Raw genomic sequence first — 27,686 nt, forward strand, 5'->3', positions numbered from 1 at the left:
AATGTTGATACTGACTTGGGAAATCTGTTGTAAATGTTTTTTGACCCTATAAACGACTACCATATATGAAAGTCTCATCTCTCTTTGGCACTTCTCGAGTGATAAAGTGATAAACTAATTCTTTCACAAACTCATTGCATCACAAATGCCCTGTAAGCTAAGATATATAACAATTTCGCATTCCTTTTGGAGTGACCATTGACTATATTAATTCATAGTAGTCCAACACCTCAAAGCTATCTTCCTATATGACATTCTTCTAGGGTTACTCCGATAGCCTAGTGTTTATAGAGAGGGGACGATTTAAGTCTTGTCGATATTGAGTACATCTGAATTATCAGGTCTCGTTTCAGCTTCAGATGTTCCTACTAATATATCAATCATACCGAGTATTGGACGGCAGTGATGGCCATTTATATTGACGATACCACATGTACATCACTTGCCATTTAATCAAAACTCAGATTCATAAATGTACAATAAAATCTCCCGATTGGAGAGTATGGCAGCATTGCCAAGTTTAGTCTAGTAGCCTATAACTAGAGGGATACTAGTAAGTGGAGGTTATCCGGCCGATCCCAAATCGGGTATAAAAGACTGATTGTGGCCTTGGGACATCTGGATTTACTTAAGGTAGTGGAAACACCCTTACTAGAGAAAACCGGGGTATTATTAGCCCAAAGCTATGTTCCTCTTTTTGTGCAATCTCAACTTAAGTGCAGAATCAATTATTTTCAAGTGTCTCCGGTATGTTATGGTGTAGACGTCGCCATAGCAACAACAAACACGTGACTATATAGCGCGCCCGCGACGAAACCTCGAGGCTGGGCTTTATTCAGGATCAACAAAACAATCGACAACTTTGGAGGGGCCACATTGATCCACGACTTCAATGTAGGTATTATCGCCATGGCGTCCCCGAATTCCCTCCCAGCATACAACGAACTGTACCGACAGCCAGCCCGACCGATGTCCCGATCCGCGGTTTCACGCTCGGGTTCCAGACGGGTATCTCCATCAACACAAGCTATGCCCAAACACTACTCTGGGGACAGCTCCGACGAAGAGGTCCCGGAGCCTAAGTTCAGCGCTTCTGTAAAGGCATTACTGCATGGGGATGGATTAGGTTCTTCGCCTCATTTGCAAAAGGCACACATGTCGCACGAACCTCGAATTGAAACATCAAGACAGCAAAGCCGCTCACCCCGGAATTCGTCCCCACACGACTCATCTAATGGTAGCCCGGCTCCAAGAGTGGTTCGTATAGGCGCTATCTCTTCCGCTTCTCGATTCTCACGCGAAAGCTCCCCACTATCAAATAGCCAGAGCGCCGAACAGGAGCACCATAGCCGCCCTAATGATTTTATTACTCCTGCCCCACGCCAGCGCAGTGTCCGTATCAATGTTTCGCGCAGCAATACTCGATCCCCCGCCTCTGTCTCACCTTCAGGAAAGCGCTCGTCGGAACGCAATTTGGGTGACGAGTATGGTAGTGCGGAGCGCTCGGATAGTGATCGGAAATCCCAATATGACGATGATCCAGCGTTGCGATATGGTCTTTCTTCCGCATTGCGAGGCCGCGGCGGCGAAGAAATCGCTCCACACAGCTCACTGCGTGTTAAGCGGGTTGGTCGACTTGCTGGCACTTTCTTGAACGGTCCTGCCCGGAGGGGCGTGCTACGTCGTCAGAGCGAGGAAAGCAACGAGGAAAACCACCAATATCTCTCGGCTGACGGCGTCCGGGAGGACGTCGAAAGAGAGGAGGAGAATGCCGAATACCGACCTCGCAACTCAGCAAAACCCTCATCACCCAAGGTGTCATGGGCCGATCCAAGCCCGTCTCTCGTGCGTGAATCCAATCGACCAGAGTATCCTCTTCGCCCTGCTGAGGTTGAAGGACCGTTTTCGAGGTCGTCTTCCCCAAAATCATACGGCTCCAAGTCTACACCCGCTTCATCAGATATGTCTTCCAAATCATCAATTGCGAAGGAACAACCTGTATTCAAGGTTCCTTCAATACCAGCTTTGCCATCAGCCCGTGACCAAGAGAATGAACCACCGCCAACTTTCCGGCGTACAAAGCCCCAAGGGTTGAATGTGTTGGATAGACCTGAAAAGTATAATGTTGTCTACGATACTGAGAAGAAAGATGTAGCAGAGACTCCAGCAACCAACTCTGCACGAAAGATACTGGCCACACGGAGCAACAATACCCCTCATAGGGCCGCGCCTCCTCCCCCGAAAATGTCAGTTCTTGAGACTGCCACTTCTACGGGAGGCGCATCGACATCCCAATCACGAAAAAAGAAGAGTCAAGTCGCGATTAATGGCAAGCATTTCACTCGGCTTGATTGCATTGGCCGTGGCGGCAGCTCGCGTGTCTATCGAGTGATGGCAGAGAATTACAAGATTTTCGCCCTCAAGCGTGTCAATCTTGAAGATGTCGACCCTGTGACTTTGACTGGATACAAGGGTGAAATCGATTTGTTGAAGAAGTTGGAGAATGTGGACCGTGTGGTGCGCTTGTTTGACTGGGAGCTCAACAATGACAAACATGCTCTTAGTGTGCTTATGGAGATTGGAGAGTCTGATCTTGAAAAGATTCTTACATTCCGTTTAAACGCCGAAGATGCTGTGTTTGATATCAACTTTACTCGATTTTATTGGAAGGAAATGCTGGAGTGTGTCCAAGCTGTCCACGAGCACAACATCGTTCACTCAGATCTGAAGCCAGCCAACTTCCTCATGGTTCAAGGCCGGCTGAAGCTCATCGACTTTGGAATTGCCAATGCGATTCAAGATAACACAGTCAACGTTCATCGTGAACAGCAAGTTGGCACACCCAATTACATGTCCCCCGAAGCATTGGTAGATTCCAACGTGTCGCTTGGTCTGCCTTCAAGCGTTGGAAAAGTTATGAAATTAGGAAAACCCAGTGATGTCTGGAGTCTGGGTTGTATTCTGTACAAGATGGTTTACGGACAACCACCATTCGCCAAGATCGCGAAATATTATGAACGCATCATGGCCATCCCCAACCCCCGTGTACAAATCGATTTCCCGGCCTTCGGCGTCGGTGGCATTCCTGTGCCTCCTGGCCTTGTTCGGACTCTCAAGCGCTGTCTGCAGCGTGACCAGACCCTCCGACCAACCATTGAGGAGATGCTTGGCCCGCGCGACCCTTTCTTGCATCCCGATGCTCAGCTTGAGGGCGCTGTTCCAGTCACCCAGGATATGCTTGGCCGTATCTTAGCCAACGTTGTCAACCACTGCAAGGCCCGCGGTATACCCAGAGAGGAAGAATTGGCTGCATGGCCCGCAGGCTTCTTCGCAAAAATAAAAGCGGCCCTTGAAGAAGAAAATCCATGACAACACCCGACCACTCCTTTCACTTTATTTCCTTTGTCTTGACTGCCCTATCGGCTTTTTCTCATGTTCCCTTCTTGGATAGAACGACTTAATGACTGGTGTTGGATATGTTGATTTTCTGTCTGGGTCTGGTTGGCTTAATTTGCGGGATATATGGCTGTCTGTGTTTCTTTGCATTGTCTCTTCTCTTCTTTCTGCATCATCCTTCGGGGTGTTTGTCCGACCCAACCCTGTTGCCTTGTGGTGGGTATTTATTGACGACTCTCGGTTCAGCGCAGCGTGTTGATTTTCATTCCCGTACATGATTTCATTAGCCTTCAAATGTTTCATCTTTTTTTTCCTTCATCCAGGTGGATACTGTTCGAGTATGAGCGTTCTTAGAGTGACAATGACTCCCAATTTGGTTAGGATGTTTAATTGACAACCTTTGACTATTTTCATTGCTTGGATACACTATACTGCGTCCACGGGTGTTTTTTATCCTATGGGCTACTTGGAAATCCGATCAAATCTTTGTTTGATCCATGATCTTATAATCTCTTACAATGGAGATGCTGCTTGTCTTCATAAAATCATAGTTGATAAATGCCTGACTATCTAAAAACTAGCTATGTCCATTCAAAAGCCAAACATGCGGAATACTTTTCGTTTGAAATCAATGGACTTGACTTTGCGCCATTAACACCGCCCAAGAATAGAACAGTCTTGATAGACCGTATGTATCAAGAAAGGGAAATATAGAACTGCCTGAGCATGGAGGTATCGAAGACAGGCGGGTGCCTGCCGGGAATGTAGAGGAAGTGCTTGTGGTCAAATTAGACAAGGAGGACCCTATTCCAGGTTAGTTTGAGATATAACATAGACAATAGGAACGATCGAAGCAACTCACGCATTGACACAACCGTCGTTCTCAGGGGTGTTAGTCACCTGGGCCCATTTACCCCAGACAACCTTACCGGAAGTGGTAACAAGACCCAACTCGGAGACGTTGACCTCAATGATTGTTCCCTTGGTCAAGACACCCAGCTGGGTATAGAGAGGGTTCTGGGGGTTCTTCTTGACGGAAAGGATGGGGAGCTGCACGGTGACAGCCAGCTCGGGACTGAAGAAGAAAAAAGTCAATATACCATATCCAACCAAAATAAACCGGAGGGCGGGCATTCTCCCCCAAAGATAAAACATACTGTGTGACGTTACACTTCTTGTAACGCAGACCCATGGGACGAATGAACCGCTCGTACTTGACGGGACGACGGGTGAAGTCGTTACCGACGAAAGTAGGCTTGGTGATCATACGCTTCCAGGCCTTCTTGTGGGTCTTCTTTCCGGTGTTGATAACCTTGAACATCTCCTCCTCGCTAATACCCTTGACTTTAGGCAGAGGGACAGCAAACTTAGCAGCCTTCTCATTACGCTTGTTCTTGATAGCACTGGAGAGGGCCTTGGCGTTGGTCTCCTGCGAACGATCGAGCAGGTACTGGGGCAGAGGAGTCTTGGAAGGCTCGTCGGGTGCGGCGGACTTGACGTTCTTCTCTTCCTGGGCCTTGATGCGCTTCTTCATTTGAATCTTCTCCTTGTGGCGATTCTGCTGGTACAGCTTGGCCCGCAGACCACGCAGGTTCTGGGCATCGTGGGACGCCTTGTGTCCCTCACGAGCCTGACGCTTGCGCGCGCGCTCATCGTGATCGAGGCGCTTGCCGTGCTGCTTCTGCCAGCGCTCGATATACCTGGTGGGAAAATGTCAGTTGGAGATCGGGCGGTGGCTGGCGGGGAGGGACGAACTCGTTCTGAGGCTGTAGGTAGGAAAAAAGTTAGTAAATTGATGAAATTAAACATTGGAAGATCGATAAATCATTAGGAGCTTACCATGATGAACGACGAATGAACAACACGAGGTGAATGGGTGATGAAGTTCTTGCCTTGAAGATCTAATCGAGACCGAAAAAGTTGTGATGCGGGAAAAGATAGCGAGGCACGTGACACTTCTTATCGTAAGGTCGTTTCTCAACTTGTAAATATTAGAACCAAAAAAAAAAAAAAAACACACTAACGAACGGCAGAAAATTAGGGATAGCAAAGCAGTTTATTTGAAATTAGGCGATATAGCTCACTATCACCATATTGGTCTCTTGTCACTGTAAATCTACACTCTCGAGTCAGATGTCAGATAGATAAACATCACGTGATACTACGGGTGACAAAGCGGCCATTTGCGCAAGTAGTGAATTTCTCTAGTTACGGGGAAGCCGCTCTTCTATTTCGGATATCAACCACCGAGGACCACTTCCACTCTCAATCATTGAGCACTGGCAAGCGGTCAGTCAACATGTTCTCACGCTCTGCTCTACGGAGCCTCGCCTCCGAACTGCGCTGGACTGCGCCGTCTACAATTTCATCCGCAGCTCCCCTGCAGCAACGAGCATGCCTTCACCAAAGTGCATCTTTGATGAATTCGCAACAACCTCAGAGCCAATCAGCATCTAGTCACCCTGAATCACCTCTCAGCGCCACCCCCCGGGCCCAAGATACCAAACCAAAGTCTCACCAGGGCGTCAAGGCCTCCACTTTCGACGAAACCACCATGACACCTCAAACACGCGCACACGTCCCCATTGCAAAACAACCCGTTGCCCCGACTTTCACCTCCCCTCTCGAAGTGACAAAATCTCTCATGTCACAGCTCCCCCATCTTGCTGGCCAGAAGCCGCACTACATCGTCGCTCAATTGCACGCACGACCATACCTCTTGACCGAAGGTGATCACATTCGGTTGCCTTTCCTCATGCCCAAGGTCAAGGCGGGCGATATTCTGCGCTTCAACCGTGCTTCAGCACTTGGATCCCGCGATTTCACAATGAAGGGCACACCGACTATCGACGAGCGTATCTACGAGTGCCGTGTTCGTGTGACGGGTGTGGACGCAGAGCCGCTTCGCATCAAGGAGAAGACTAAGCGGAGACAAAGGCACGTTAAGCAGGCTAAGAGCAAGCACCGCTACACGCTCCTGCGTGTCATGGATGTGCGAGTGAAGACGCCGGATGAGTTGTTGGCGGAAGGCGCGGTGGTCGTGGAAGACTCAGCGGACAGCTCAGTAATTGAACCCCGGTCATGATTGGGTAGTTCGGTGTTTGGGAGAAGCTTTTTTCAGGCGAAAATGTGATGCCGGACCATGATCCGACAGTGGTTCGAGGCATTGACGGTATTACTCGAGATGTGGTCTGATCTTTGGGCTCTTGGTAATTGTCTTGCCGCGATGCATTGATATCTTTGCGGCATATTGTACAGATAGATCGATTTGGGCTGTTCTCTGTATGCATTGTATTCTATAGTATTGAATTTCTTTTCAGAAGACCTGTTTATTGTCGTGATGTAGGGCGTCATTAAATAAATATAGGCTCTTCCCATTGCTTGGGCTAGTCATACTCCGATGAATGAACTGAAGAATCCGAGCATCAGTGGTAACATTGAAGCCTAGGAAATACTCCCCCTGGTTAGCAACGCCTAGCTTAGCCAATTCCGCTTAAATCTCCCGTTGCCGCTTGACAACCTGAATAGCAATATCCACATCAGTTAGATCAACAAATTATTACGGATCGACCAACGGTGGGACGTTCATACTGGGGCCAGACTGAGCCGCGAGATAGAGGAGCAATTAATGCTCCACTTAGGGTTGCATATTGATGCCCATCCTTCGGATTGGCAGCCTGACTTTGTTGAGATTATATCCGTTGAATGCACACTGATAGGGAACCATTCCAGTTCTGGCCAGTCGGATGGGAAACTTGATAAAGCGAGGCAAATTTCGATCCGCCATTTCTAGTTGACCAGAGATCGGGGGATCGGAGATCGTAAGGTATTCTCGTTTGGATATCGAAGTATTTGGTTGAGAGGCTAAGACTTCACAAGGTGGCAAGGGCTTGGAAACGCCGAAGTTATTTCCGACAAGAAGCTTTGCTTTGAATGAATAGCTAGTAATATCGTAGGCATGATTATATGAACAGATTCATTGTATATATAGTCAGTTATAGTCGTGAATATCAAAAGAACTACCTATGGGAAGCTCAACCGCTCAATCATGATATACCGAAAAACAAATTTGTGGTTAATAAAGTGCGAGTTCAAATAGGTGCCATTAGTATAAAACGCTCCTTTCTATACTATAATCTCCTTTAACCGCAGTTTCTGTCGGCAAGTTTCCAACGATTTTTGTTGCATCTCGGCATATAGATGGAACTCATCCGCCACACATTTCCCGAGGAGGTGCTGGAAACCATCGAGATCCGGGTCCGCGCTCATTATCAGTTGCTTGGACTGGGAAACACCACTCAAGTTGGAATTGAAAATTCCTCCCGCAGACAAAGGAAGGAAGTCTTCGTATGTGATGGCCTCATAACTCAGGATCTGCTTATCCAGAAGATCCTGAAGTGAGATGGACTCCTCCGATAATACAAAGCTTGCGTTAACCGACTGGTCGCTTAGTGGTGTCAACCGATAGGTGAAATATCCCAGTCTCAGGTCATGAAGCTCTGAAAGACTATCGGGGAATTCTTTGAAGCGCTCTTCCAATAGCGTGTCATAGGTCTTCCCTTTCAATCCACTCTCCGCGGCTTCTGTATTGACTCGGTTCAAGATTCGATCATAAAGCTGACGTCCTTTTCGGGTCAAAGCGTAGCCTCGTTGCTCTACTTCACCAAAGCGTGCTGTGTGAGAGCCCTTCACATAGGAACCAGACGAGTCCTTGAAATAGACAGTTTCCTCCAGTGCCTTGAAGCTTGTCTGCCGTAGAAGAATTGGACACGATCGTTTTGGTGGACCCTCAATACGATCCTTGGCGGGCATTCCATGATCTAGCATCAATTGTTGTACAAGATCGATGTCAATCGTTCGGGGCGTTAAGTGGTTGATATGGGAGTTGGGAAAAGAGACGACGTCCGCAATCAGAGGATGCTCAGCTTTGAGCTGCTCATATTCTTCAAGGGTAACTGTTGCTTTCGAGTGCCATCGGAATGTCTCCAGACCATTACTAATAAGTTCTGTGCATTGATCTGGCGTCAAAAAGCCCTGGCTCTCTGCGATATCTAGCAGGGCAAGAAGTCTGGGTGTGAAGATGTTTCTTTGCTCCAGCGCTTTCTGCGCTAGTTTCCGAGTGCTTTCTGTCAACAGTTCCATCCGCAAGACTGTTGTGAATACGCGAAATGGGTTCTTATCAAGCGCCTCTTGGGTATTTGGTCGGAAGGCGGTAGCGTGCATGGGGAATCCAGCGAGGCTGAGATCGTAGTAGCCCACAGGGTGCATGCCCATCACAGCAAACATGCGACGAATTGTGGCCAGCTCATGTGCTGTCCCTAGTCGAATGGCTCCATGTCTCTCGACACGATGCCGGGCGGGCAAGATATCATCTGGATTTATAACGCGATGACCCTCGATATTCTGGCTGTTTTGAACGGTTTTTGCGTCTGCCTCCCAGACTACATCGATTAGGTCGCCATAAAGAGGGACTTCGCTCTTATACATTTCTGAAAGCGCATGGCAGAAGTGAGATCGTAAAGTGTCCTGATCGAAGGCCATGTTGAAGGTTTGTTGAAAGGGATAATCAATAGCGAGAAATGAGGGCACGTGGTATAAGATTTGTAGAAGTGTGTTAGGATTGAGTATGAATTATAAAATGTACTATTAAACAGGAGGATACCAACTATGTTATATACCCCGGAAGTGCATTGAGTCCAAGCTGATATCAACTTGCCTGGTTTACCCGCTATCGCCTTGCATCGGAGTAATCGGGGTATCGGGGAGATAAGTCACCTCGTCATCCATGGATCTCCAGGGCTAATCTGTGATAACTTATTAACTTAGCGACTTATTAACTTATTTATACTATAGATAATGAGATATGTAGATTCCCTATTCTAATATTGCTAAATAACTGATAACCCACACATCTATGTAAATGTATCCATGTATGACTTGAAGGTGCGCAACTACGAGTCTTATCCGTCGGAAGATTGTCTTCCGTCGGAACAGCATGCCCAGGTGGTACTCCTTGCATTGGTATTCCTCAAACATGTTCTTAAATACATAACCAGTTATGTACTTATGAGTGAAAGCCAGAGACTTAACATTCCAATATATTCCAAGTGAATAGCAAGTTAACCAGCTACCTCGTATGTGGCTCATGGCTGGTTCCTGTCAAAATATATATATATATACACTTATAGCAATGAGATCAAAACATAGAATTCATTTTTATAAACACCTCTCTTTTCAAACAAACGATAATATCCCAATTCTTCCCCAGACCCCGCAAAATCCCCCCACGAGAGGTGAAGAAGTTGAAGATTGGCGATTGGTTCGGTAAAAGGGGTGTTCCACTTGGGCCAATTTTCATGAGATTAGGCGGGGGAGATCACCGTTCGCTTCTCAAAGCACATACATCTGTTGTGATAGCCATGGGCGCGTCTGAAGGCAAAGCACGATGGGCTTCGCAACGTCGTGTGCCGCGGGCCTCGCGGGCATGCGAAACCTGCCGTGCTCGGAAGACTAAGGTAGGTCGAACTCGACGTTGAAATCGCAGTCTTTTTTTTTGCTGCCCTTTCGCAAAGCATATCTACTCTGACAATGGAAACTAGTGCGATCAAGCCCAGCCTTGCTCTTATTGCGCCTGTATTAGTCCCACGCCCTGAAATACCGAGGCAATAGTTGACCCAGAGATAGATCACTCGTTTGACTGCGTATTCCGCACTTCTGGTGGGCGCGGAACCCCCGTTGATTCGAATAAAAGGAAACGAGATGCTCAGGAATCTGATCAAAGGTTAGGCTTTTCATCATATCTGTTTCCAAGCATCTCTGACTAGATGCAAAGCCAAAGTAACATTAGGCCATCTCCATGGCCAGGCATACATCAAACTGAGACAATCAGAGGCACGAACAACCCCGAAAAGACACTATCAATTGGCTCTCCACAGGCCCAGGCCCAGTCTCCAAGTCTGTTGAGGGGCCGTCTCAACACCACACCCAAAACAACGATCGCGTCGGCCGGGCTATCCGATACTTCACAAAGTAAGCACCTCCCGCAATACCCGAATAACTAAACTGACTACCTGCCCAGTCTCAAATACAGAGCTAGGTGATGCTGCCTCAAGGGATGGGTTAAGCGGGGTCAATCTGCACACTAATGGGACCGAGTTTTATGGTAACTCGTCAAATCTAGCATTCCTAGGGAATCTATACGCAAGAGCACACCATCAAGAGCTCAGAGATCAACCCCGATTTGATGAGACCTCTCGACAAATCCCAGCTTCGCACAACTATCCTAATCCACCATTTCAGCCTTTATCGCCAGAAACAAGGCACAACAAAGGTAACAGGAGATCATGCAAATCACAACTTTCAATTGTGAATTTGCTTTATAATGCAGATTATATCGGGCATCCTTCACCCCAATCCCACGATGGGGTGGACTTCACGACAGAGAGAAGTCCGCCAGATTCAGATGGCCTCCGAAATAGGACCCCGACAATAAGCAATGGTAGATGCCCCTTTTGCTTTCCGATGTCTATCGCAGCCCATATGAGTTTCTAACAAGGATTAAAAGATCAAGACACCAGCCTGGAGTCATTATTCCCTCGCCTTACAGAGAGTGCACAGGTGGAGATCGAGAAAACCTTCATTGGCAGCTACTTTGCGAACAAGCATTACATCCACCCACTACTTTCTAAAGGCGCTTTTATGCAACGTTGTGAAGATGAAGCCTGGCCAATTCCGAATCGCCAGGGACTCTTCCGAGGGGCTACGAAGTTTGCTGGTTTATATTTTGCGGTCGTTGCTTTGGGCGCGATCAATGCGAGCCCGAACGAGACCTCCTTGCTAGAACATTTCTGTCAGCAATTTATCGATCCGAGTCAGATGCAACGAGCTCGGAGAGGACCTAGGTTCACAGCTCTTGACTTTGCAAAATTCTTCTTCGGCCTCGCAAAACGGACTTTGGGTGATGTTTTCGAGAGTTCCTGTTTGGAGTCTGCTCAGACTCTTCTTCTTTTGGTATGTCTTTGTTGATCTTACATTAGAGGGAGACTAACATCTCCCCTAGAGTGTGTTCCGTCAAAACTCGTTGCAGCCCCATAGCTGTTATATGTACAGCGGGATGGCTGTCCGCACAGCAGCGGCTATTGGTCTCGGCTCGAGCATGTCTTCTCTGCCTCCCAGTGTGAGACGAGAAGCTAGACGCACCTGGTGGTAAGTTTTGACCCTAAAGCTAGCATAGATAATAAGATACTAACGCTTCTATCTAGGTGTATCTACTCCCATGAAATGTCAGCGCCTATCTCATCAGGATTGTACTCCCCGAAAATGATACTAACATCAATCCCCAGAGAAATGTGTTGTTCCTCTGGACGTCTGGACAGCATGAAAGAGTTACATTATTACCAGACTTCCCTCCCCAAACTAAAAGTAGGTGCCATTCCCCAATTCGCACTGTGCAATCCTGACAGAATCAGGTTGATTCCGATAACCTCGACCCTGATGCCGAAGACAACGACATAGCGATGATCCCGGCAATGGTTTCCCTAGCTCAAATTATGTCCGAGGCATCTCATCAACTATACCACTCCATGCGGCGATCGATAGCTGATAAGTCCCGTTTAGCTATGGCACTTGACCAGCGACTTCTTGAGTGGAAAGAAACGCTGCCGGATTTCTTGAATCTAGATGCACATGCACTAAATGACCCCGAATGGGCGTTCAAACAGAAATTAGTCCTGAGGTTGAGTGAGTTTCCCTTGACACGTCCCATGTTCCAATTCAACGCATCCTAGAAAGATTCCCTAATCAAACTTCATGTTTAGGATATTATAATACTCGAATCCTCATCCACAGGCCATTTCTTGTAGCAGCAACTGCAAATACGGGCACTTCAACCCTGGACCTTTCCGTCCATTTACACACGTGTCTCACTGCCGCCCGGATGAGTATTAATATGCAATACGAGTCATTCATGCACATGACCTATATTCGCACTTGGTCAGTCACCCTACCTCTTACTCCCGTGGGAGAGCACAATTAACAACCCAATTTAACAGGTGGTACAACACGACCTATGCACTCTACGGGTCAATGATCCTCCTCCATCTCATCCTCTCAAACTACCCAGGTCTCCCAGACGACGAGCTCCTCGAAGACGTCGAAAAGTCCCTCGAAATTTTCTCCTCCATGGGCGACATCATCGTCGCCCGTCGCTGCGCCGAGATGCTCCGCGAAGTCCTGGAGGTTGCGCGCACATGTCTAGCTAGAAGACGACGATCTCCCCACAGACCCAACCACAGCCAAGACCGAAGCCAAAGCCAAAGCCAAAACCAAAGCCAACTTCCTAGACTTGGAGGGCCATATTCATCCTCAACAAGAATCATAAATTCATCTCAAGCAGCTGCAGCTGCAACCCCATTAGCGCGACAGCACTCAACTTCAAGTTCAATGCCAATAGGAGGCGAGATCGCTTTGCCGGCAGTGACATTGTCTACACAGGCGCATGAATTATCCCTCGATACACCTTCGTCTATTCTGGAACAAAATACCGATCTAGATGACGGGGACTTTTTCTTTTCGCTGTTCAGTAACGGTACACAGACACAACCCGATCGAACGCGGGCAGAGATGCTGGCCAATCTAGTGGATCCGAGTGTTTTGGAGGATTTCGCGTTTGGGGGTGGGAATGAGTTCTCTTTCTTCTAGGTGAAAGTATACCAAGCGTGTCAAAGGAATAAATTCTCCCAGCCACTGTGTCTGAGCGTACCATTAATGCTACTTTCGTGTATTATATGGAGACATCATCTATGTAGTATTTATGACAGAGATAGTGAGAAGGATCACACTAAGAAGCCATAAAAATATATAGAAACTATCGAAACAGTGACTCCAGGAGACTGATACCTGATAGGGCGAGGGAGGGAAGAGGGAAATGATAGCAAGAGTCCTAGTTGTTAAAAAATATATCTAGCCGTAAACTTCTTCGATATCCATTTATTAGGCCTTGTCAGAAATCCTTCTGGCCTTTTCAGGTATCTCTCAGGTGTCTCTCAGGTATCTCTTGGGATGTCTTTCATGGACTAACACAATCCTCATCTATAAATACTCCCATATCCAATGATTTCTTCACGGACACTCAAGATAATGTCAAAACGCTTGAAGTCATCAATGATTCGGAACGAAACCCAGTCGCCTGCCCAGGCATATTCATGAGGGAGACTTTGAGACACTCTATTACCTTCTCACAGTCTGATACCACTGCCTAGACATACCCCGACAGCCTTGAGACCACCGACTACCTTGATTACATGTCTGATGGCGAAAACCTGCCGCAGATCGAAATTACCACACCGGTTCCGGTGACAGCACTAGTGCACTTGAAGTCACCAATGACCCGGCCTTCTAAGATCCTGGCTTCCGCTCATTTCGATCTATCCTGGTTGCCCATTAAAACCAGCAGCTCGATGATGGGTGTGACGGGAGTGAAGTTGCCAAGCTTGAATTCAAGTGTGTGTTCTGACTACCCCGGAGCTTGCATCGACATCAGACCCACGATCAATTGGAAAAAGGGTGGTTTAAACCCCGAGTGTCCTACCACGGCAAAGTTTCAAATGTTCAACGACCAAACACAATCTATTGAGTGACTTCTTGTCATCTCTAATGTAGGTTCAACTTGCTCTTTTCGCTTAACCCATGGATGTCTCGATGGGCATTACTGACTTCATCTTTTTCTAGGATTCCACCCAGAACCCTCCGATATTTGCCGATGCCCTGAACGCCATTGTTCCGAGGAGAGAAAGGGCCTCTCTTTATGGAACCCGACAAATGCAAGAGCACTTAGGTCGCCAACTTGATCAAGAATAAGCAGCCCGGGGTGGTCTGTGTTAGTGGAATAAAGACGTTGGAATATAACGGGTTGGACTTGTGTACCAAACCAAGCATCAAACCTTTGCCATCTTGCGGTTCGGCATCGGTTTAATCAACCTCACACGTACATATGGCATCCAGACATAGACCATGTGTGACTTCTTTCCCAAGGAACATCTCTTCTATGTTGTGCTGGGACATCTATTCTGGACCATGGCATCCACAACTTCAGAGTCTCCATGGATAACGCTTCTTGGCTTCCATTTGGTACATATTTCGGGAAACACTCGGACATAACGCCGAGGGAAAATCGTCCAAATTCCAAAGCTAAAGCCAACATGGCTTTGGGAGGAGGCTACTATTTAGGTACTACACTCAGATACGCAGGGCCAACATCATTGTTAAAAAAATAAAATCATAATTCATCATCCAATCTATATACATAATTCCTGTCTAGAAACATTGGCGAAAAGTAAAACCCAAAAGCAAGCACGAAGCATAATCAAAATCTGATCTAATCCAGATATTCCAAAGCCAGGGTAATTCCGTCGTCACAACGTAACAGGTTTTAGTCCGCGGTGCAAGCAGACTCGGTGCACGGGGTAGATGCATCCATAATCAATAATTTCAAATAAAATCAAGCGCTTCATCTCAGAAAAATCAAGAACAAATTCCTCAGAAAACGCCAGAGCAGAAGGGGGAGTCATGAGAAGGAGTCAAAAAAGGGTTGAAATGAGGTAAGATATGAGGTCGGGGCGGAGGTAGGAAAATATGAAGCTGAGGCGAAGAGATGGGAAGAGAGGTGGACGTGATGATCACAGGGGCGCCATGGAGGCCTCCCCATCATCCTCCATATCACTAACAGAGGTAGCTGGCGACGCAAGCCCCGACATAACCGAGCTGGAAGCGGCGGTGCCGGCGGCATCCATCATAGCCTCATCGTAAGAGCCAAGCGCCGAAGTCGGCATGCGCGGCGGCGCGTTCTTGCCGGACGAAGCCATGAGCTCTGCAATCCCCGGCTTTGCGGGGACGTGCTTGTGGAGCGCGGTGGCATTATCCAGACTTTGAAGGGCGAAGCCCATGAATTCGGCATTCTTGTGGCTAACTCCGAGAGTCCAACGGTATTCACACAGCCGCACGCGGTAGAAGTCTGCCTCCTCGTTTGTCGGGGCGGTGATGCGAAGGAGCATGCCGAAGGAGCCGATGAGAGAGAAGTTGGTGCGTGCGGAGGCGGGCCAGAAAGAGCGGAGGTGAGCAGGGCGGAGGCGGTTGACAAAGTCCATTGCGGAGATCAGGCGGGTCTTTGCGGCGGAGCGGCAGATGTGGGCGAGATACTGGTCTGTGCCTTCAGCGAGGAGGGAGCGGACGATGCAACGGTGTAGGGTTATTTCGGTGGCGAAGTAAGCGAGGTGGAGGGCGCCGTTGCGGGCGTGTTCGTCTGTTATTGTTTCGACGAGTTCGCCAGTTGAAGTTTCCATCTTGAGGGATGGTGGAAGGGAAGAGAACCAGTCCTTAAGACGGATTTGGGCGGGTTTGGCCTTTTCTAAAATCATGCGTGTACGCTGGTTGCCAGCGGCGGCGAACTCTTCGATGGCGTGCAATGTATAGAAACGGTCGAGGATATCGGAGAGAATGGTTGTTAGTGCGACCATGTGGCAGAAAAGAAGAGGACCGTGGCCGACGGCGGTTTCATCGTGCGAGGAGTCAGTGCCGGAGGCAAAGGCATCCGAGAAGTCCTGCTCCACGAGATCCTTGACCGTCCAGTTGAAGGCGAAAATATGCGAGGGTCGGCCGTGCACCAGCGACGACCATTTATCCTGCATATACAAAGCCCACGCGAGGCGTTTCCTCAGTCCTTTCTCCCAAGTCTCCATACGCCAGTTCGTGCAGTCCTGATGCAGGCCCAGCTCGAACGCGGCCGTGACCAGCTGACCATTTAATGATGCCGTAGCTAGAGTCGACTTCTGTGTCAGCAGGAGCCCGGCTTGGATAGTCGAGACACTGGGGAATTGCAAAGAATCCATCAGCAGCTTCAATGCCGAGTCCTCTAGCCGTGCGGCATCGGGTTTGCGCGCAGTTTGCGAAGCAGCACCGACATCAACGAACTTCAATGTCAAGACATAGACTGCGGCGAGTAGTAGCGGTGAAAGACCACGGCGCTCACGGTATGATTGGCGGAACACTTCCTCTATCAAAATTGGGAACGAGGGGTGTACATGATCGAAGAACTTCTCGATCAATGTCGAGCCGTAGGGTGCGACCAGGCTCTCAATAACATCAAGTGACACGGCCTGCGAGTCACCGCCAGGCACAGTGTCGACGACACGCATGAAGGTGCCGTCGTCGGCACATCTCCGCACGCGGGAGTTGGAGACTGTGCACTCATCGTATTGGTCAAGTGGGAGATAATCCAACAAGGTCGGCTCCAGCTCAGTGGTCATGCCAATATGCTGGGTTGACTGGTTAAAGAAACCGGGGCGAATCATGTTCACTGCTGATGTGTGAGGCTCAGTTTCCGGGATAGAATGCGTCGGTTGTATTGTTGAGGGTCTGGAGATTGTTAGGGCACAATTTCTCTCGATATAGGGCGCTGAAGTATATCCCCAGCCGGTTGGAATTCCATACCGCTTAATTGCTTCGGTGGGCTCCTGCCCTTCGTCCAATTTCCTTTTCTTGGATGTAACCTCGGATTGGGCTGTGAGAGTGAAGGTACAATCCTGGCGATGGAAGTCGCATGAGTAGCACTTATTGACCATTTCGTTCATGGCACACCTGCTCTTTCTGCGGAGACAAGCGTCACAGCTAGCTCCATTCCGTACGCGGGGAAGGGTCGAATTGATGGAGATGGGGGATGGCGAGAGCGTTGGGGTCGAACCCGTCTTTCGGCGGAGATCAGGGGAATGGGTTTGGGAATAGCCCGAAGGCTGGATAGTGATAACGGTAGCCATGTGGACCGGAACTAGCCCTGGAGGCACGATAATCGGGGCAAATAAGAGCGGAGATAAAGAAACGATGATAGGGTCTTCACGGAGCTTCCTCCAGACGTGTTACTCTGTAATCTAAGATCTATATTCCAGACCTCTTATTTTTCTGAATATACCGCGTCAGTCATTGGATGAGATCATGGTGATAAGAGAGACACATACTCTTATCAGAGAGAAAGAAAAAAAAAAAGAGTTGGTTATCTCCGGAGTAAGTTCACGATAATCCAAAGCCGGCACCGGAGATCAAAAAAAGAGGTATATCAGGCAGATGAACCTGCAAGTGACTGCAGCAAGATGAGATGTCGAATAGTCCGCTCCGTCATTCCTACTCGTTAAAGATCTGGGGAATAGAGCGAAGTTGAGGAAAAGAGATGAAAAGAATCAGAATCCAGAATGCCAGAATGCCAGAATCCATGATGACATGGATCTACGATCTAATAGGTAATATAAACTATTGAGTTGCCCAAAATTCGTTACTTTTCCGAGTACCAGGCGATCAGCTTTTTTGCTCTCGTAACAAAAACCTATATTAAGTTAAAACAAGTGACTGACAATTATGGACATTATGACACTTTAATTGTCAAAGATAAGCTGTTCCTTGCTGATTGGTTCTGAAACCAGATTTTGCATTACGTACTGAATATCCTTAGGTCATCATTTGCATTTAGTTTCTGACAGAGGGATATAGATCAAATAGTTAGATAATGAGAACCTCAAAATGGCCCGATCGGGGTTTAAATTTCATTTAAATTTCATTTAATTTGTCCTCTGCCGTTCCCCAGGGATTGTCTTCCTGCATGACCTGACTGTCTGACTGGCCGAGGTACTGTTGGACAAGGATCTCCCGAGCCAATCACCATCCAGTGATAACGGCTTTCCACCTAACCAATCACAGTCTGTCCCATACTAACAGTCGCAGTAGCGCCCGAGAAACTCTGCAATCCAAAACTGTGGGGTGAATGTAATGTGGAGGGAAAGAAAGCCTAGGCTATATTTACTCTATGCACTCTATGCACTTTCTCCCGAAATATGCATCTTCTCTGTTGTTCGTACATACCTTTCGCTGTGTTCTCTGACCGCTGTGCAATCTCATATGTAATACTCCAAAATAGGATGTTTTAGCTTCTCAAATGTTAGTCCCCGGAGTGGAACACCCCGGAGTCAAGGGCACATTCCCCGGCACATGTTAAATTACTATTCCGGTGGCAAACGGAAGAGCACGGACTTGGCTAAATTGGATAGAGTATGTAATAAGAATTGACCTGCAATGGTTGGCCCGGGGAGGTTTCTATTATGAATCACCAGTTCCCCTCCATATGTACCTATGTATGTACCTATGGTATGTTAATCCAAGGAATCCGTTGCAAAGGTTTAGGATCTACACTTGGAAATCCACCCAAACTAAGAAAAAAAAAAAAATAACGCCTTCAAACTCCATGCTCCTAAAAATGAGGCATCCACAGTGAAAATGCGACCGGCCTGTGGCATATGTTTTTTTACTCAGTGAAGTTGCGCAACTTGGTCAGCTCATCCAGCAATTCTTGCAAGTCTCCATCGGAGATCTTATTCTGAAGACTCGGAATGAGAGACTTGGCCTCCTCGGCATTATCACAACACAAACTACCTGTTCAGAGGAAGTCACAAGTCAGTAAATCTGAGAATACCAAGTCTTCCCCTCAACAATGATATCCACGTGCAGATACGACAGATCGAATAAAAGTCTTGGCTGGTTGGAGGAGGGCAGTGCAAATCAAAACTCACCCAGCTGTGACCGCTCAAACATCTCTAGCTCGGTGTGAGAGTTCAGGAGGCGTTCGACTGCCTTGATGTTTTCCTCATCCTTGAACCGGGCAAAGACATCCAAGTAATCCAAAGTCTTGGTCAAGTTTCTGTAGAAAACATTGCAGGTAAGCATTCGATCTCGAAATCGAATGGTCTTGTGGTCCACTTACTCCGGCTCCTCGTACTTGTTGCCCCCGCGCCGCTTGTTCTCCAACACCTTGTGGATAACGAGTCGAGCTTCCGAAAGGGAGAGGGTGTGCGTGTGTTGATCAGCACCCAGCTTGAGTGTGGAGGCTGCTTCGAGCTCGCCTTGCGGCAGCGCGCGCTTGCGGTGCGTAGGTGGGGGGAGTTGGACGCTCATGGTGCGATTTGGAAGGCGAGGTTTCGTAGATTCGGGTATGCAGCCTAGCGCATTTGAATTGAATGTATTGGTGAAAGTAACTTACCCGAAGATACTTCGTCGACGCCGTGTATCTGCTCTAAAGAAGATGAGGTGACTTGTTTGGCGCGACGTTGATCTCTGCAGTTTCACTTCCGGCATTTCAAGGCGGTGAAGGCATTACCGCCTCTTCTTCCAGAAGTAAAATGACAGAAATAGACGGATACGACAATGTATGGTAAATCTGACATATGTAAATTCTCTAACTAACTAAAATGACAAGATCCGCTCTTTTCCAATCTCGGCGGACATAGCTGATTAAGCAATGTATGTATTTTTGTATGGTACCGTTATCATGACGGTCCATTGATTTTCCGGTTTGTAAAGACCTGGTAATTTCAGCATGCATAAATGCATAGTACTTGACACACCCCCCCAGTTCTTGAAGCTATTCAAAGCTCTCAAGGACTGCCTTTCTTCCAACTGTTTCGCAGCTGCTTCGCAACCGCTTCGCAAATGATTCGCAAGTGATTCCAACTTACCTCACCTGTCTCCTCACTGATCTCGGCTCAAATCGTCGATTTATGCAGTTTCCGCAAAACAGCCTCTGTTCTCAGAGGTCATGTGACGAATCATGTGACCTACGTCCCTCATTCCAACCAACTCTCTGAAGTGTCCCTGCTTCTGCTTCGTCAGAGCTTTGGTGAGCCCATCTGCTGGCATCGCAGCAGTTGGTACCCAGTCCACATATACTCGACCTGCGCTAACTTCTTGCTTCATCCAGCATCGATTGATGTCAACATGCCGGAGCTTCGTATGCATCGCGGCCCCTTCCTTCGTCAATAAATCGACAGTTTGCTGGTTGTCACACATGATGGATAGTGGGTGATCTGGTTCGAAGCCTAGTGCATTAAGCACTCGTCGCCACCACTGTACGGTTTTTCCTGCCTCTGCTAAAGCTAGTAGTTCGGCCTCGGTAGTCGATGTGGTGACAGTCTTCTGCTTAGTGGCCTTCCAATCGATTGGGCCACCATATAACTTGCAGATATACCCTTCGGAGCTCTTTCGATCTTTATGGTCTCCGAACGACGCATCGCTTGCAAATTCAACCGATTTCGCCGCCATCGTCAGGGTCGTATCTCGATTTCTAGGTTGTTTGTTTGGTGTTCTGTTGCTGTTTGGTGTTCTGATGCCGTATTCAATGGCCCAAAAGCGTGTCTCATAGAGATACTGTATGATGCGATCGACTGCATCTATATGCTTTGGTCCTGGATTTGTAAGGAATTCAGCCACTTTGGAGGTTGCTTTTGCAGCATCTACCCGGGTAATGGTGGTGGCATACTGCGCAGATCCAACCTTGGCCTGGAAACCATGAATCTGTTGCGGTGATGCTACCCCATCATAGGGTACTACAGGCTCAATGCTCAGTGGGGACCCTATTTTTCTCTCTGTGACGAGATTGTATTTGTGTGCCATGCTCTCGATGTAGCTATCTTGGCATAACCAGAGCTTCTTCTGCTCTCTATCACGTATAATACGTATATTCAAGAACCAGCTTGCATCCAGTTCTCGAAGCTCCCATTGCTTCTTTAGATTTTGATCTAGTAAAGCGGCTTCTTTAGCCTGTTTGGGGTGATTGACGATGATGATATCGTCCACATAGAAAAAGACAATAATGCCTTTGGTTGTAAAGATGCATGGATCTTCTTCCACTGGGGTAAGGCCTAGTTTTACTAGCACCTTTGTAGCTTCTTGCTGCCAAAGCCTTGGTGACATGCGCAATCCGTAGAGGGCTCTATGCAGGAGCCAGCACTGATTTAGTGCTTCGAAGCCTGGTGGACACTTGGTATAAACCTCGCTTTCTAGCATTGAATTCAGGAATGCGGTAACCACATCTCTCTGAATCATATCTAGATCAAAGGCGGCAACTAGTGCGAATACTGCTCTCGCTGTTTTGACAGCTAGTGTAGCAGCTCTCTTTTCTTCAGTTGACATCCACTGTAGATCTCCTCTCACGCAGATTCTTGCTTTGAACTTCTCGAGCATACCATCTGCATCAAATTTGTATGTAAATACCCACTTCAATGGCAAGATCTGGGTGCTCTTTTTGTTCGGTAATGCAACCTGAGAGAAGGTCTCTTTAGCCTTTAAGGTCTCAATTTCAAACTCCGCAGCTGCCTTCAATTGCGTGGCAAAGGGATGGATTTTTAGCTGCTTCCAGTTCTCTGGTGGTGGAGGCATCTGATCTCTATGCAGTCTGTTTTGCATATTGAGCTTCTTCGTAATACCTGTTGTAAAGGCATATAGAAGGCTTGGTGGCTCGGCTAGCTGTTTCTCGTCTAGCGATAGATATGCAGTGTAGTCTGGATCTGCCTTTGGCTTCCGTATTCTGGGGCCTGAGATGATGTTAGATTCATCAATTGACGCAGAGATCTCTCTAGTAGGCCGATCTTCTGGCTCTGGAGTAGGCGTATACTGCATCTCTTGTTGCAATTGACGCTCTATCTCTGCTTCATCTTCATCATATTGATCTCCCTCTCCCCCTTCAGCTTCGATCGACTGTATGACATTGATCGGATCTGGCGAAGATAGCGAGGTAGGAGATCTCTCATGTGGCGTACTCTCAATCGTAGCAATCGACGATAGTGCTCTTTGTGGTGAGGCTCTCTGTAGTGGCATAGGGAAGCTCCCAGGGATCTGTTCTTGATCCCTTACCTCTATCATTGAGATATGTTCTACCACTGAAGCAGGGCCTGCCATTGAAGCCGGTGTTAAAGGTAAAACAGGTGTTTCCTTTAAAGGGGGGACCCTTGGTGTCTCCTCCCTACTATCTAGAGTTTGAGCTTGCTCCACAACTCTAGATTCCTGGATTTCTTCATTTACCGCCTCTGGTGCAGTACCTTGTTCTCGGTTTTCGACGTCATCATTGAGAGTTATGCGAGCAATTGACATCGGCATACGCATCTCTATGCTCAATTCTGACTGCGCTTCTTCCATTGAGAGCACTTGGGGCCAGTTCTTAGCGCTTAGTCTATTTGTCATAGTACTAATTGCATCTTCTTCTTGCGGTAAAGGCTTCGTTTTAGAGTACTGTCTCGATTCATCGAATACAGCATCTCTTACAACTTCAACTCTGCCTATGCCTGCTCGCCCTTTGTATGGAAACCAGATCTTGTATAGGCTCTTTGAAACATAGCCTACAAGATAGCCGATCTCTGCTCTCGGAGCCATCTTGTTAGATTGTACTCTCTTCAGAAGCCTTGAGTACGTTAAGCACCCATATAGCCTCATATTCGACAGGTTGACAATTTGATCTTTTAAGCCATCTGGAGCCGCATAGCGCATCAATTCCTTCCATGGTATGATCCACTTGCCATCCATCTTTGTAGGGGTACGATTCATCATATATGCAGATGCATACATCGTCTCTGGCCATAGATTGTGGGGTAGGTTCGTACCATTGAGCAATGCTCTGCCGTTCCTTACTATCATGCCTCCAGATCTCTCTGCTGGTCCATTCATCTCTGGCAAGCCAGGTGGTGCATGCTCAATGGTACACCCTTCGTCTTCAATCATAGATTCAACCTCATTGCCGGCGCTTCTCTCATTATCATAATGAAATACCCTGATCTCGATTTTCAACCAGTTTCGGATCAATGCTAAGAATTTACGAACTGCCATCTGACACTCGCTCTTCTTTATATGGGTAAATACGAAGTGACACCTTATTCCATCGAGATAGAAGTGCGTCATCCATATATGACCGTTGTAGGCAGGCTGGTTTTGTACTAGATCAAAGTGTACTCTCCCTAATATACCATATGCCTGGCCTATCTTCCGGCGAGAGATTTGCCTAGGTGCATCTGCCAATTGACAAGCTTCACATACCTGCATTTCTTTGCCTGGGTTGCTTGCAATAGTGATTCCTTCAGTCATCTCTGCCAGTTTGACAATTCGCGCCTTGCCAATGTGGCCTAATCGACGATGCCAGAGCTCAATTGAAGCCTCAGATTTTGGCTCCTGATTGGATTTCTTAGTGGCAAACGTCATTTCAGGCTTCAAATCTGATGCCTTTTGGGTTATAAAACCCCTTGTCTGGGTGAGCCATGATAGCTTCTGATCGTGGTAGATCTTATAGATCTGACGATGGCCATCAATTGTCTCAATGCAGTTTGCTCTGAGATTCATTAATAGGCCCCCCTTCATCATCAATCCATGAGATATCAGATTACTATGGAAGTTTGGCGAGTACCTAGTTTGAAATAGGTTCATCTTAACGGCGCTTCCAGTGGTAGGGTTTACACCATAGATGACCACAGTGCCTATACCGGCCACCTTCGTCTCTGTATCTCCCACTTTGACGTTGCTCTGTACGTTTTTAAAGGTGCTAAACAAGCTCCGATTGTTGCATACGTGGATTTGAGCACCTGTATCAACTACCCATCTGTCTTCTGTAGGTGTAGTTGTGGCTTCAAAATCCTTGATTTTTGTTGACATAACGGTGTCAATTTTGACTGCGTTGGTTGTCAAGAAGCCAAAGGCTTCATCGTCGAGGGTTGTATTCGCTTGCTCTTTAGCAAGGGTCCCCCTTGGCCTTCTGCATATGCAGCTCGCTTCTTGTCGACAATTGCCTTCCATCTAGGATTAGCCTTCATGGCCTTCTCCCACTTCTGTTTCAATGCCGGTGAGGGCTGGTAATTAGCAGGCCTTCTATCTTCATAGATTTCCCAGCAGGCCCAAGGCATATGAACTCTCGATTTTACCCTGCCACATGGACATGGCCTTCTTTCTAGGCCATCATTCCTTGCCTCTATAGGCTTTGCTTCTTCATTGCCTTGCCATGTCGAGAAAGCAGCCTTTGAGATGCCTCTTTGCGCAGCCGGCCTGCCATGGGTAATCTTCCAGTGGGCTTTGTACCGAGTCATGATTTCGAAGAAAGGGATATCCTGATTATCCTGTACTCTGAGAGCCCATGTTTCATAGAATCCAGGCGACATTATAGAGATTGCTTCAAGGAATTGATTCGTGGCATCCTCTGCTTCTGGCATCCTTGCCTTCTTACACGATTGGTAAAGCGATTCCCAGTTTAGAAGCCATTTCTCGATGTCGGTGTTCCGATCTAGGCCTCTATCTAGGTTCCGCCACTGTTGACGGAGCTTAGTTTTGTATGTAGGATCGCTCTCTGGTGCAAATCGTTTGTGGAGATTGAGCATCAGCTCCAAAGGTGATGGTATATCAATGATAAAGGGCTGGTAGGGAGTATCAACTGACTGCCTAATTGCCACCGCAACTAGATCTAATGCCTGTAGTTTCGACTGATAGGCTCTGTTCTCTGCATCCCAATCTGCTTTTAGGGATAGCCTCACATTGAACCAGTGTTCTGGGTATTCTTTTATGGCATCTTTGACAGAGATGATCTCTTCAGGTGGTTCCAATTTAGGACGTTCTTCCTCCTTAAGAGACGGATTGCATTGATCCCATACTTTATATGCAACTGCAATTGCTTTAATATATGAGAGCCATGCATCCCATGATTCTGTATCCTTCAAAATGACGCGGGAGGAGGCCGCGGAGAGGCTTGACATGATATTCATTATTGTCGATTTTCGTCGATGAATCTGATCTTCTTCGAAGGAGATAGGGGTGCTTCGACGATTCAGGGGTTGACCGTTGTCAAAACCACTGTGAATCGGCGACAGCTAGGTAAAAGATGGTCTATATGTTGTAGACAGATCTTAATTGGAACGAAGCCGGGCTCATAACTGACAGAAATAGACGGATACGACAATGTATGGTAAATCTGACATATGTAAATTCTCTAACTAACTAAAATGACAAGATCCGCTCTTTTCCAATCTCGGCGGACATAGCTGATTAAGCAATGTATGTATTTTTGTATGGTACCGTTATCATGACGGTCCATTGATTTTCCGGTTTGTAAAGACCTGGTAATTTCAGCATGCATAAATGCATAGTACTTGACATAAAACAATAAAATCCGATGGGAAACTAAATTCATCGTACTTATTTATTACTACCAATTATTACTACCAATTATTACTATAATACATGTTGTTTCGTGGGGTAACAGAGTCTTATTTTTGTGCATGGAGAAAGCCCCAAACACCTCATATATAGCTATGCAACAACTCTATACCTTCCGAAAAGCGACCTCCCGAGGCAGACGGAAGCTAGCACAGAACATCTGCTTCTTGGGACTAACCAGTCTCACATTGTGAATGGCGAGCTCCAATTCCTGGTTACCCTTTCCTCCCACACAGTCATCGACAGTGATCTTGTGGCCGATACGCTCAGAGATTCTCTCGCAGATATCGATGTGATCATCCACCTCGTTATCGGAGTGTCCCGAGAAACAGTAAACGTGGACCATAGGCAGTTTCTGCTCCGTGTTGGGCGCAAAAATCTTTTCCTCACCAGCATAGAGTCCGGGGAAGGCATCAAGGAATTCAATGGCCGTAGCAGGCAGGTTCATAACATAGTGATTGACAATGGTAGGACGGGTGTATACCTTCGGTGAGGGCACCGGGGACCCCTTGCCTTCGGCGATCTTACGCTGCTTCTCTCTACCCACCTTGGGGCGGATAGTAACGGTAAGAGGCTTCGCGCTCAGCAACGACCGACCGGAGGAACGGATAAACTCCCGGCCATCCTGGTTGAAGGGAGTAACGAAATCTTGCACCTTATTACGAGTGATAGCATCTTGCATAACTTCAAATCCATGGGGATTGAGATCGTTGGCCCAGACGAAAATCTTCTTCCGGCCTGCTGGCACGGCGAAGGGGCCGACACCAGCCATCACGTCGCACACCATTTCACTGGGCGCGAACTTCTCGACCAGGCGGCGATGCTCAGTCTCCAGACGGCTGTTCCAGTAGACACGAGCATAGTCGAATCGGAACTCACAGTCCTGCTCGTGCTGGATGACATTTAGGTCATTCTCGCCAGTCAGCAGTTCGAATGGGAAGGTGCGGAACTGGCTGTGGGAGCCGACGTCTTCGGTTTTATTGATGACGGTACGGACGGTCGGGTTCTTGTCCATAAGAACCTCGGCAAGTATGTGCTTATATGGGAAGTATTGGGCGCGAAGATTTAAATGCACTGTTTTCGTCAGTATTGGGTTTATAGGAAGTGAGTCAGATGAACATACAGACATGCCCCACTTGAGTAAAGCCTTGGGGGATCTCTTCCATCAGGTCCTCAGGTAGAATTGATGAGATGATCTCAGCTATGAGAATGTTAGCACGGGCTATTTAGCTGAGGGGAAGAAACGCTGGCAAGCATACCGTATGACCAGTGATCATATTCCAATAGCAATTCATAAGGCCCTAAGGCGACAGTTCCCTTATTTACGAGCTCGTTGATAGTAGGCGACCATGTTGCCTTATCTATATACTTCGATTAGAGCCCATCGATCAATGTTGGGGCTGATCCAAGCCCAATAAACCTACCGTCGACCTTCAGATCTTCGCGCAACAACATAGCCTTCCATGCCTTGCCATCTTGATCCTTGACCTCGCGGATAGGGCTAATACGTGGCAAAAGCAGGATGTCACGGCTCTTGACCAACTCCTTCCGCACGTTCGAAATATCGCTTGTTTTAAAAACGCGGGCGACGGAGAGGGGCACATTTCTTCGGAAAAATGACCGGTCGAGTGTGCGCATGGCACGGTTCACGGGTGGTCGGAACATGGCAGGGGTCTCGTGAAGAGTAGCCTGCTCGGAAGCTGGCTCTGTCGGTTTCATTGGAAGTGGAGATTGTTTATTTTTGGCCTGCTAGGGACTTGTCTCCTTGTTCGAAGCTCGAGGCGCATTGCGGCGCGATAATTTATTTCTTATCAGCCACGTGACATCCTTATCTAGATCTAGATCCCAAGAAATGTACCTAGGTAGTGAAATGTAGAATATGATGTGTTGGAATCAGTCATAAATAACTATTGATATTGGTTCTGTGATGAATATTTAGAGGAATATCCGAGCAATAGTAGACTGTAGTGCATGGGGTGGTATTTAGCTTTATTTCTTCTCTATGCCTAATATTGCTAGGCCCAAATCCCGAGCTAAATCGTAGGTTGGACAAATGACATTTTACTAGACTAGTAAAGCTTGTATTTCTCATTGGAGCATTCTTATCTGTATATCAGGGAAGCAGGCTCATGATTGCCTGTTTTCACAGATGTTCACACAATAACACAATAATCACAGATCGCAAAGCTATCATATCGTCGTAACAGTTCGTGAGATAGGTGGCACACACTGAGCCAAAA

The 27,686-nt window shown here is 47.4% G+C and overlaps 9 protein-coding genes across 9 annotated transcripts; 4 read left to right on the forward strand and 5 right to left on the reverse strand.

The window, feature by feature from the left end:
* Positions 1-909: 909 nt before the first annotated feature.
* Positions 910-3,369, forward strand: N7487_009921 (serine/threonine/tyrosine protein kinase MPS1; the record flags this gene model as incomplete). The annotated part of the gene is made up of 1 exon (XM_056877651.1): positions 910-3,369. The coding sequence occupies one exon, from the start codon at positions 910-912 to the stop codon at positions 3,367-3,369; it is 2,460 nt and encodes an 819-aa protein (XP_056726231.1).
* An 815-nt stretch (positions 3,370-4,184) lies between these two features.
* N7487_009922 (rRNA-processing protein NSA2) lies at positions 4,185-5,238 on the reverse strand (the record flags this gene model as incomplete). Its single annotated transcript, XM_056877652.1, has 5 exons — positions 4,185-4,200; positions 4,259-4,471; positions 4,554-5,096; positions 5,152-5,162; positions 5,236-5,238. The coding sequence occupies 5 exons, from the start codon at positions 5,236-5,238 to the stop codon at positions 4,185-4,187; spliced, it is 786 nt and encodes a 261-aa protein (XP_056726232.1).
* Positions 5,239-5,695: 457 nt separating this feature from the next.
* N7487_009923 (mitochondrial 54S ribosomal protein bL21m) lies at positions 5,696-6,481 on the forward strand (the record flags this gene model as incomplete). Its single annotated transcript, XM_056877653.1, has 1 exon — positions 5,696-6,481. One exon carries the CDS (start codon positions 5,696-5,698, stop codon positions 6,479-6,481), a length of 786 nt encoding a protein of 261 aa, XP_056726233.1.
* Positions 6,482-7,521: 1,040 nt separating this feature from the next.
* N7487_009924 (VOC family protein) lies at positions 7,522-8,937 on the reverse strand (the record flags this gene model as incomplete). Its single annotated transcript, XM_056877654.1, has 1 exon — positions 7,522-8,937. The coding sequence occupies one exon, from the start codon at positions 8,935-8,937 to the stop codon at positions 7,522-7,524; it is 1,416 nt and encodes a 471-aa protein (XP_056726234.1).
* An 878-nt stretch (positions 8,938-9,815) lies between these two features.
* Positions 9,816-13,095, forward strand: N7487_009925 (fungal specific transcription factor domain-containing protein; the record flags this gene model as incomplete). Its single annotated transcript, XM_056877655.1, has 12 exons — positions 9,816-9,911; positions 10,332-10,425; positions 10,475-10,726; positions 10,784-10,894; positions 10,961-11,406; positions 11,456-11,601; positions 11,658-11,678; positions 11,739-11,817; positions 11,865-12,135; positions 12,213-12,387; positions 12,447-12,633; positions 12,889-13,095. 12 exons carry the CDS (start codon positions 9,816-9,818, stop codon positions 13,093-13,095), a joined length of 2,085 nt encoding a protein of 694 aa, XP_056726235.1.
* Positions 13,096-13,697: 602 nt separating this feature from the next.
* On the forward strand, positions 13,698-14,033 carry N7487_009926 (uncharacterized protein; the record flags this gene model as incomplete). Its single annotated transcript, XM_056877656.1, has 1 exon — positions 13,698-14,033. The coding sequence occupies one exon, from the start codon at positions 13,698-13,700 to the stop codon at positions 14,031-14,033; it is 336 nt and encodes a 111-aa protein (XP_056726236.1).
* Positions 14,034-15,071: 1,038 nt separating this feature from the next.
* N7487_009927 (putative C6 transcription factor (OTam)) lies at positions 15,072-17,204 on the reverse strand (the record flags this gene model as incomplete). Its single annotated transcript, XM_056877657.1, has 2 exons — positions 15,072-16,806; positions 16,882-17,204. 2 exons carry the CDS (start codon positions 17,202-17,204, stop codon positions 15,072-15,074), a joined length of 2,058 nt encoding a protein of 685 aa, XP_056726237.1.
* A 1,532-nt stretch (positions 17,205-18,736) lies between these two features.
* N7487_009928 (DNA-directed RNA polymerase II subunit RPB4) lies at positions 18,737-19,383 on the reverse strand (the record flags this gene model as incomplete). Its single annotated transcript, XM_056877658.1, has 3 exons — positions 18,737-18,864; positions 19,002-19,129; positions 19,193-19,383. The coding sequence occupies 3 exons, from the start codon at positions 19,381-19,383 to the stop codon at positions 18,737-18,739; spliced, it is 447 nt and encodes a 148-aa protein (XP_056726238.1).
* Positions 19,384-25,552: 6,169 nt separating this feature from the next.
* trm5 (tRNA (guanine) methyltransferase) lies at positions 25,553-27,206 on the reverse strand (the record flags this gene model as incomplete). Its single annotated transcript, XM_056877659.1, has 4 exons — positions 26,871-27,206; positions 26,706-26,807; positions 26,570-26,647; positions 25,553-26,520 (listed from the first exon to the last, which is right to left on the reverse strand). The coding sequence occupies exons 1-4, from the start codon at positions 27,163-27,165 to the stop codon at positions 25,553-25,555; spliced, it is 1,443 nt and encodes a 480-aa protein (XP_056726239.1). The 5' UTR covers positions 27,166-27,206.
* Positions 27,207-27,686: the final 480 nt, after the last annotated feature.

The sequence above is a fragment of the Penicillium crustosum genome (genome assembly GCF_028827405.1).
Source record: "Penicillium crustosum strain IBT 35664 chromosome Unknown utg000004l_segment0_segment0, whole genome shotgun sequence".
Taxonomy (NCBI): Eukaryota; Fungi; Ascomycota; class Eurotiomycetes; order Eurotiales; family Aspergillaceae; genus Penicillium; species Penicillium crustosum.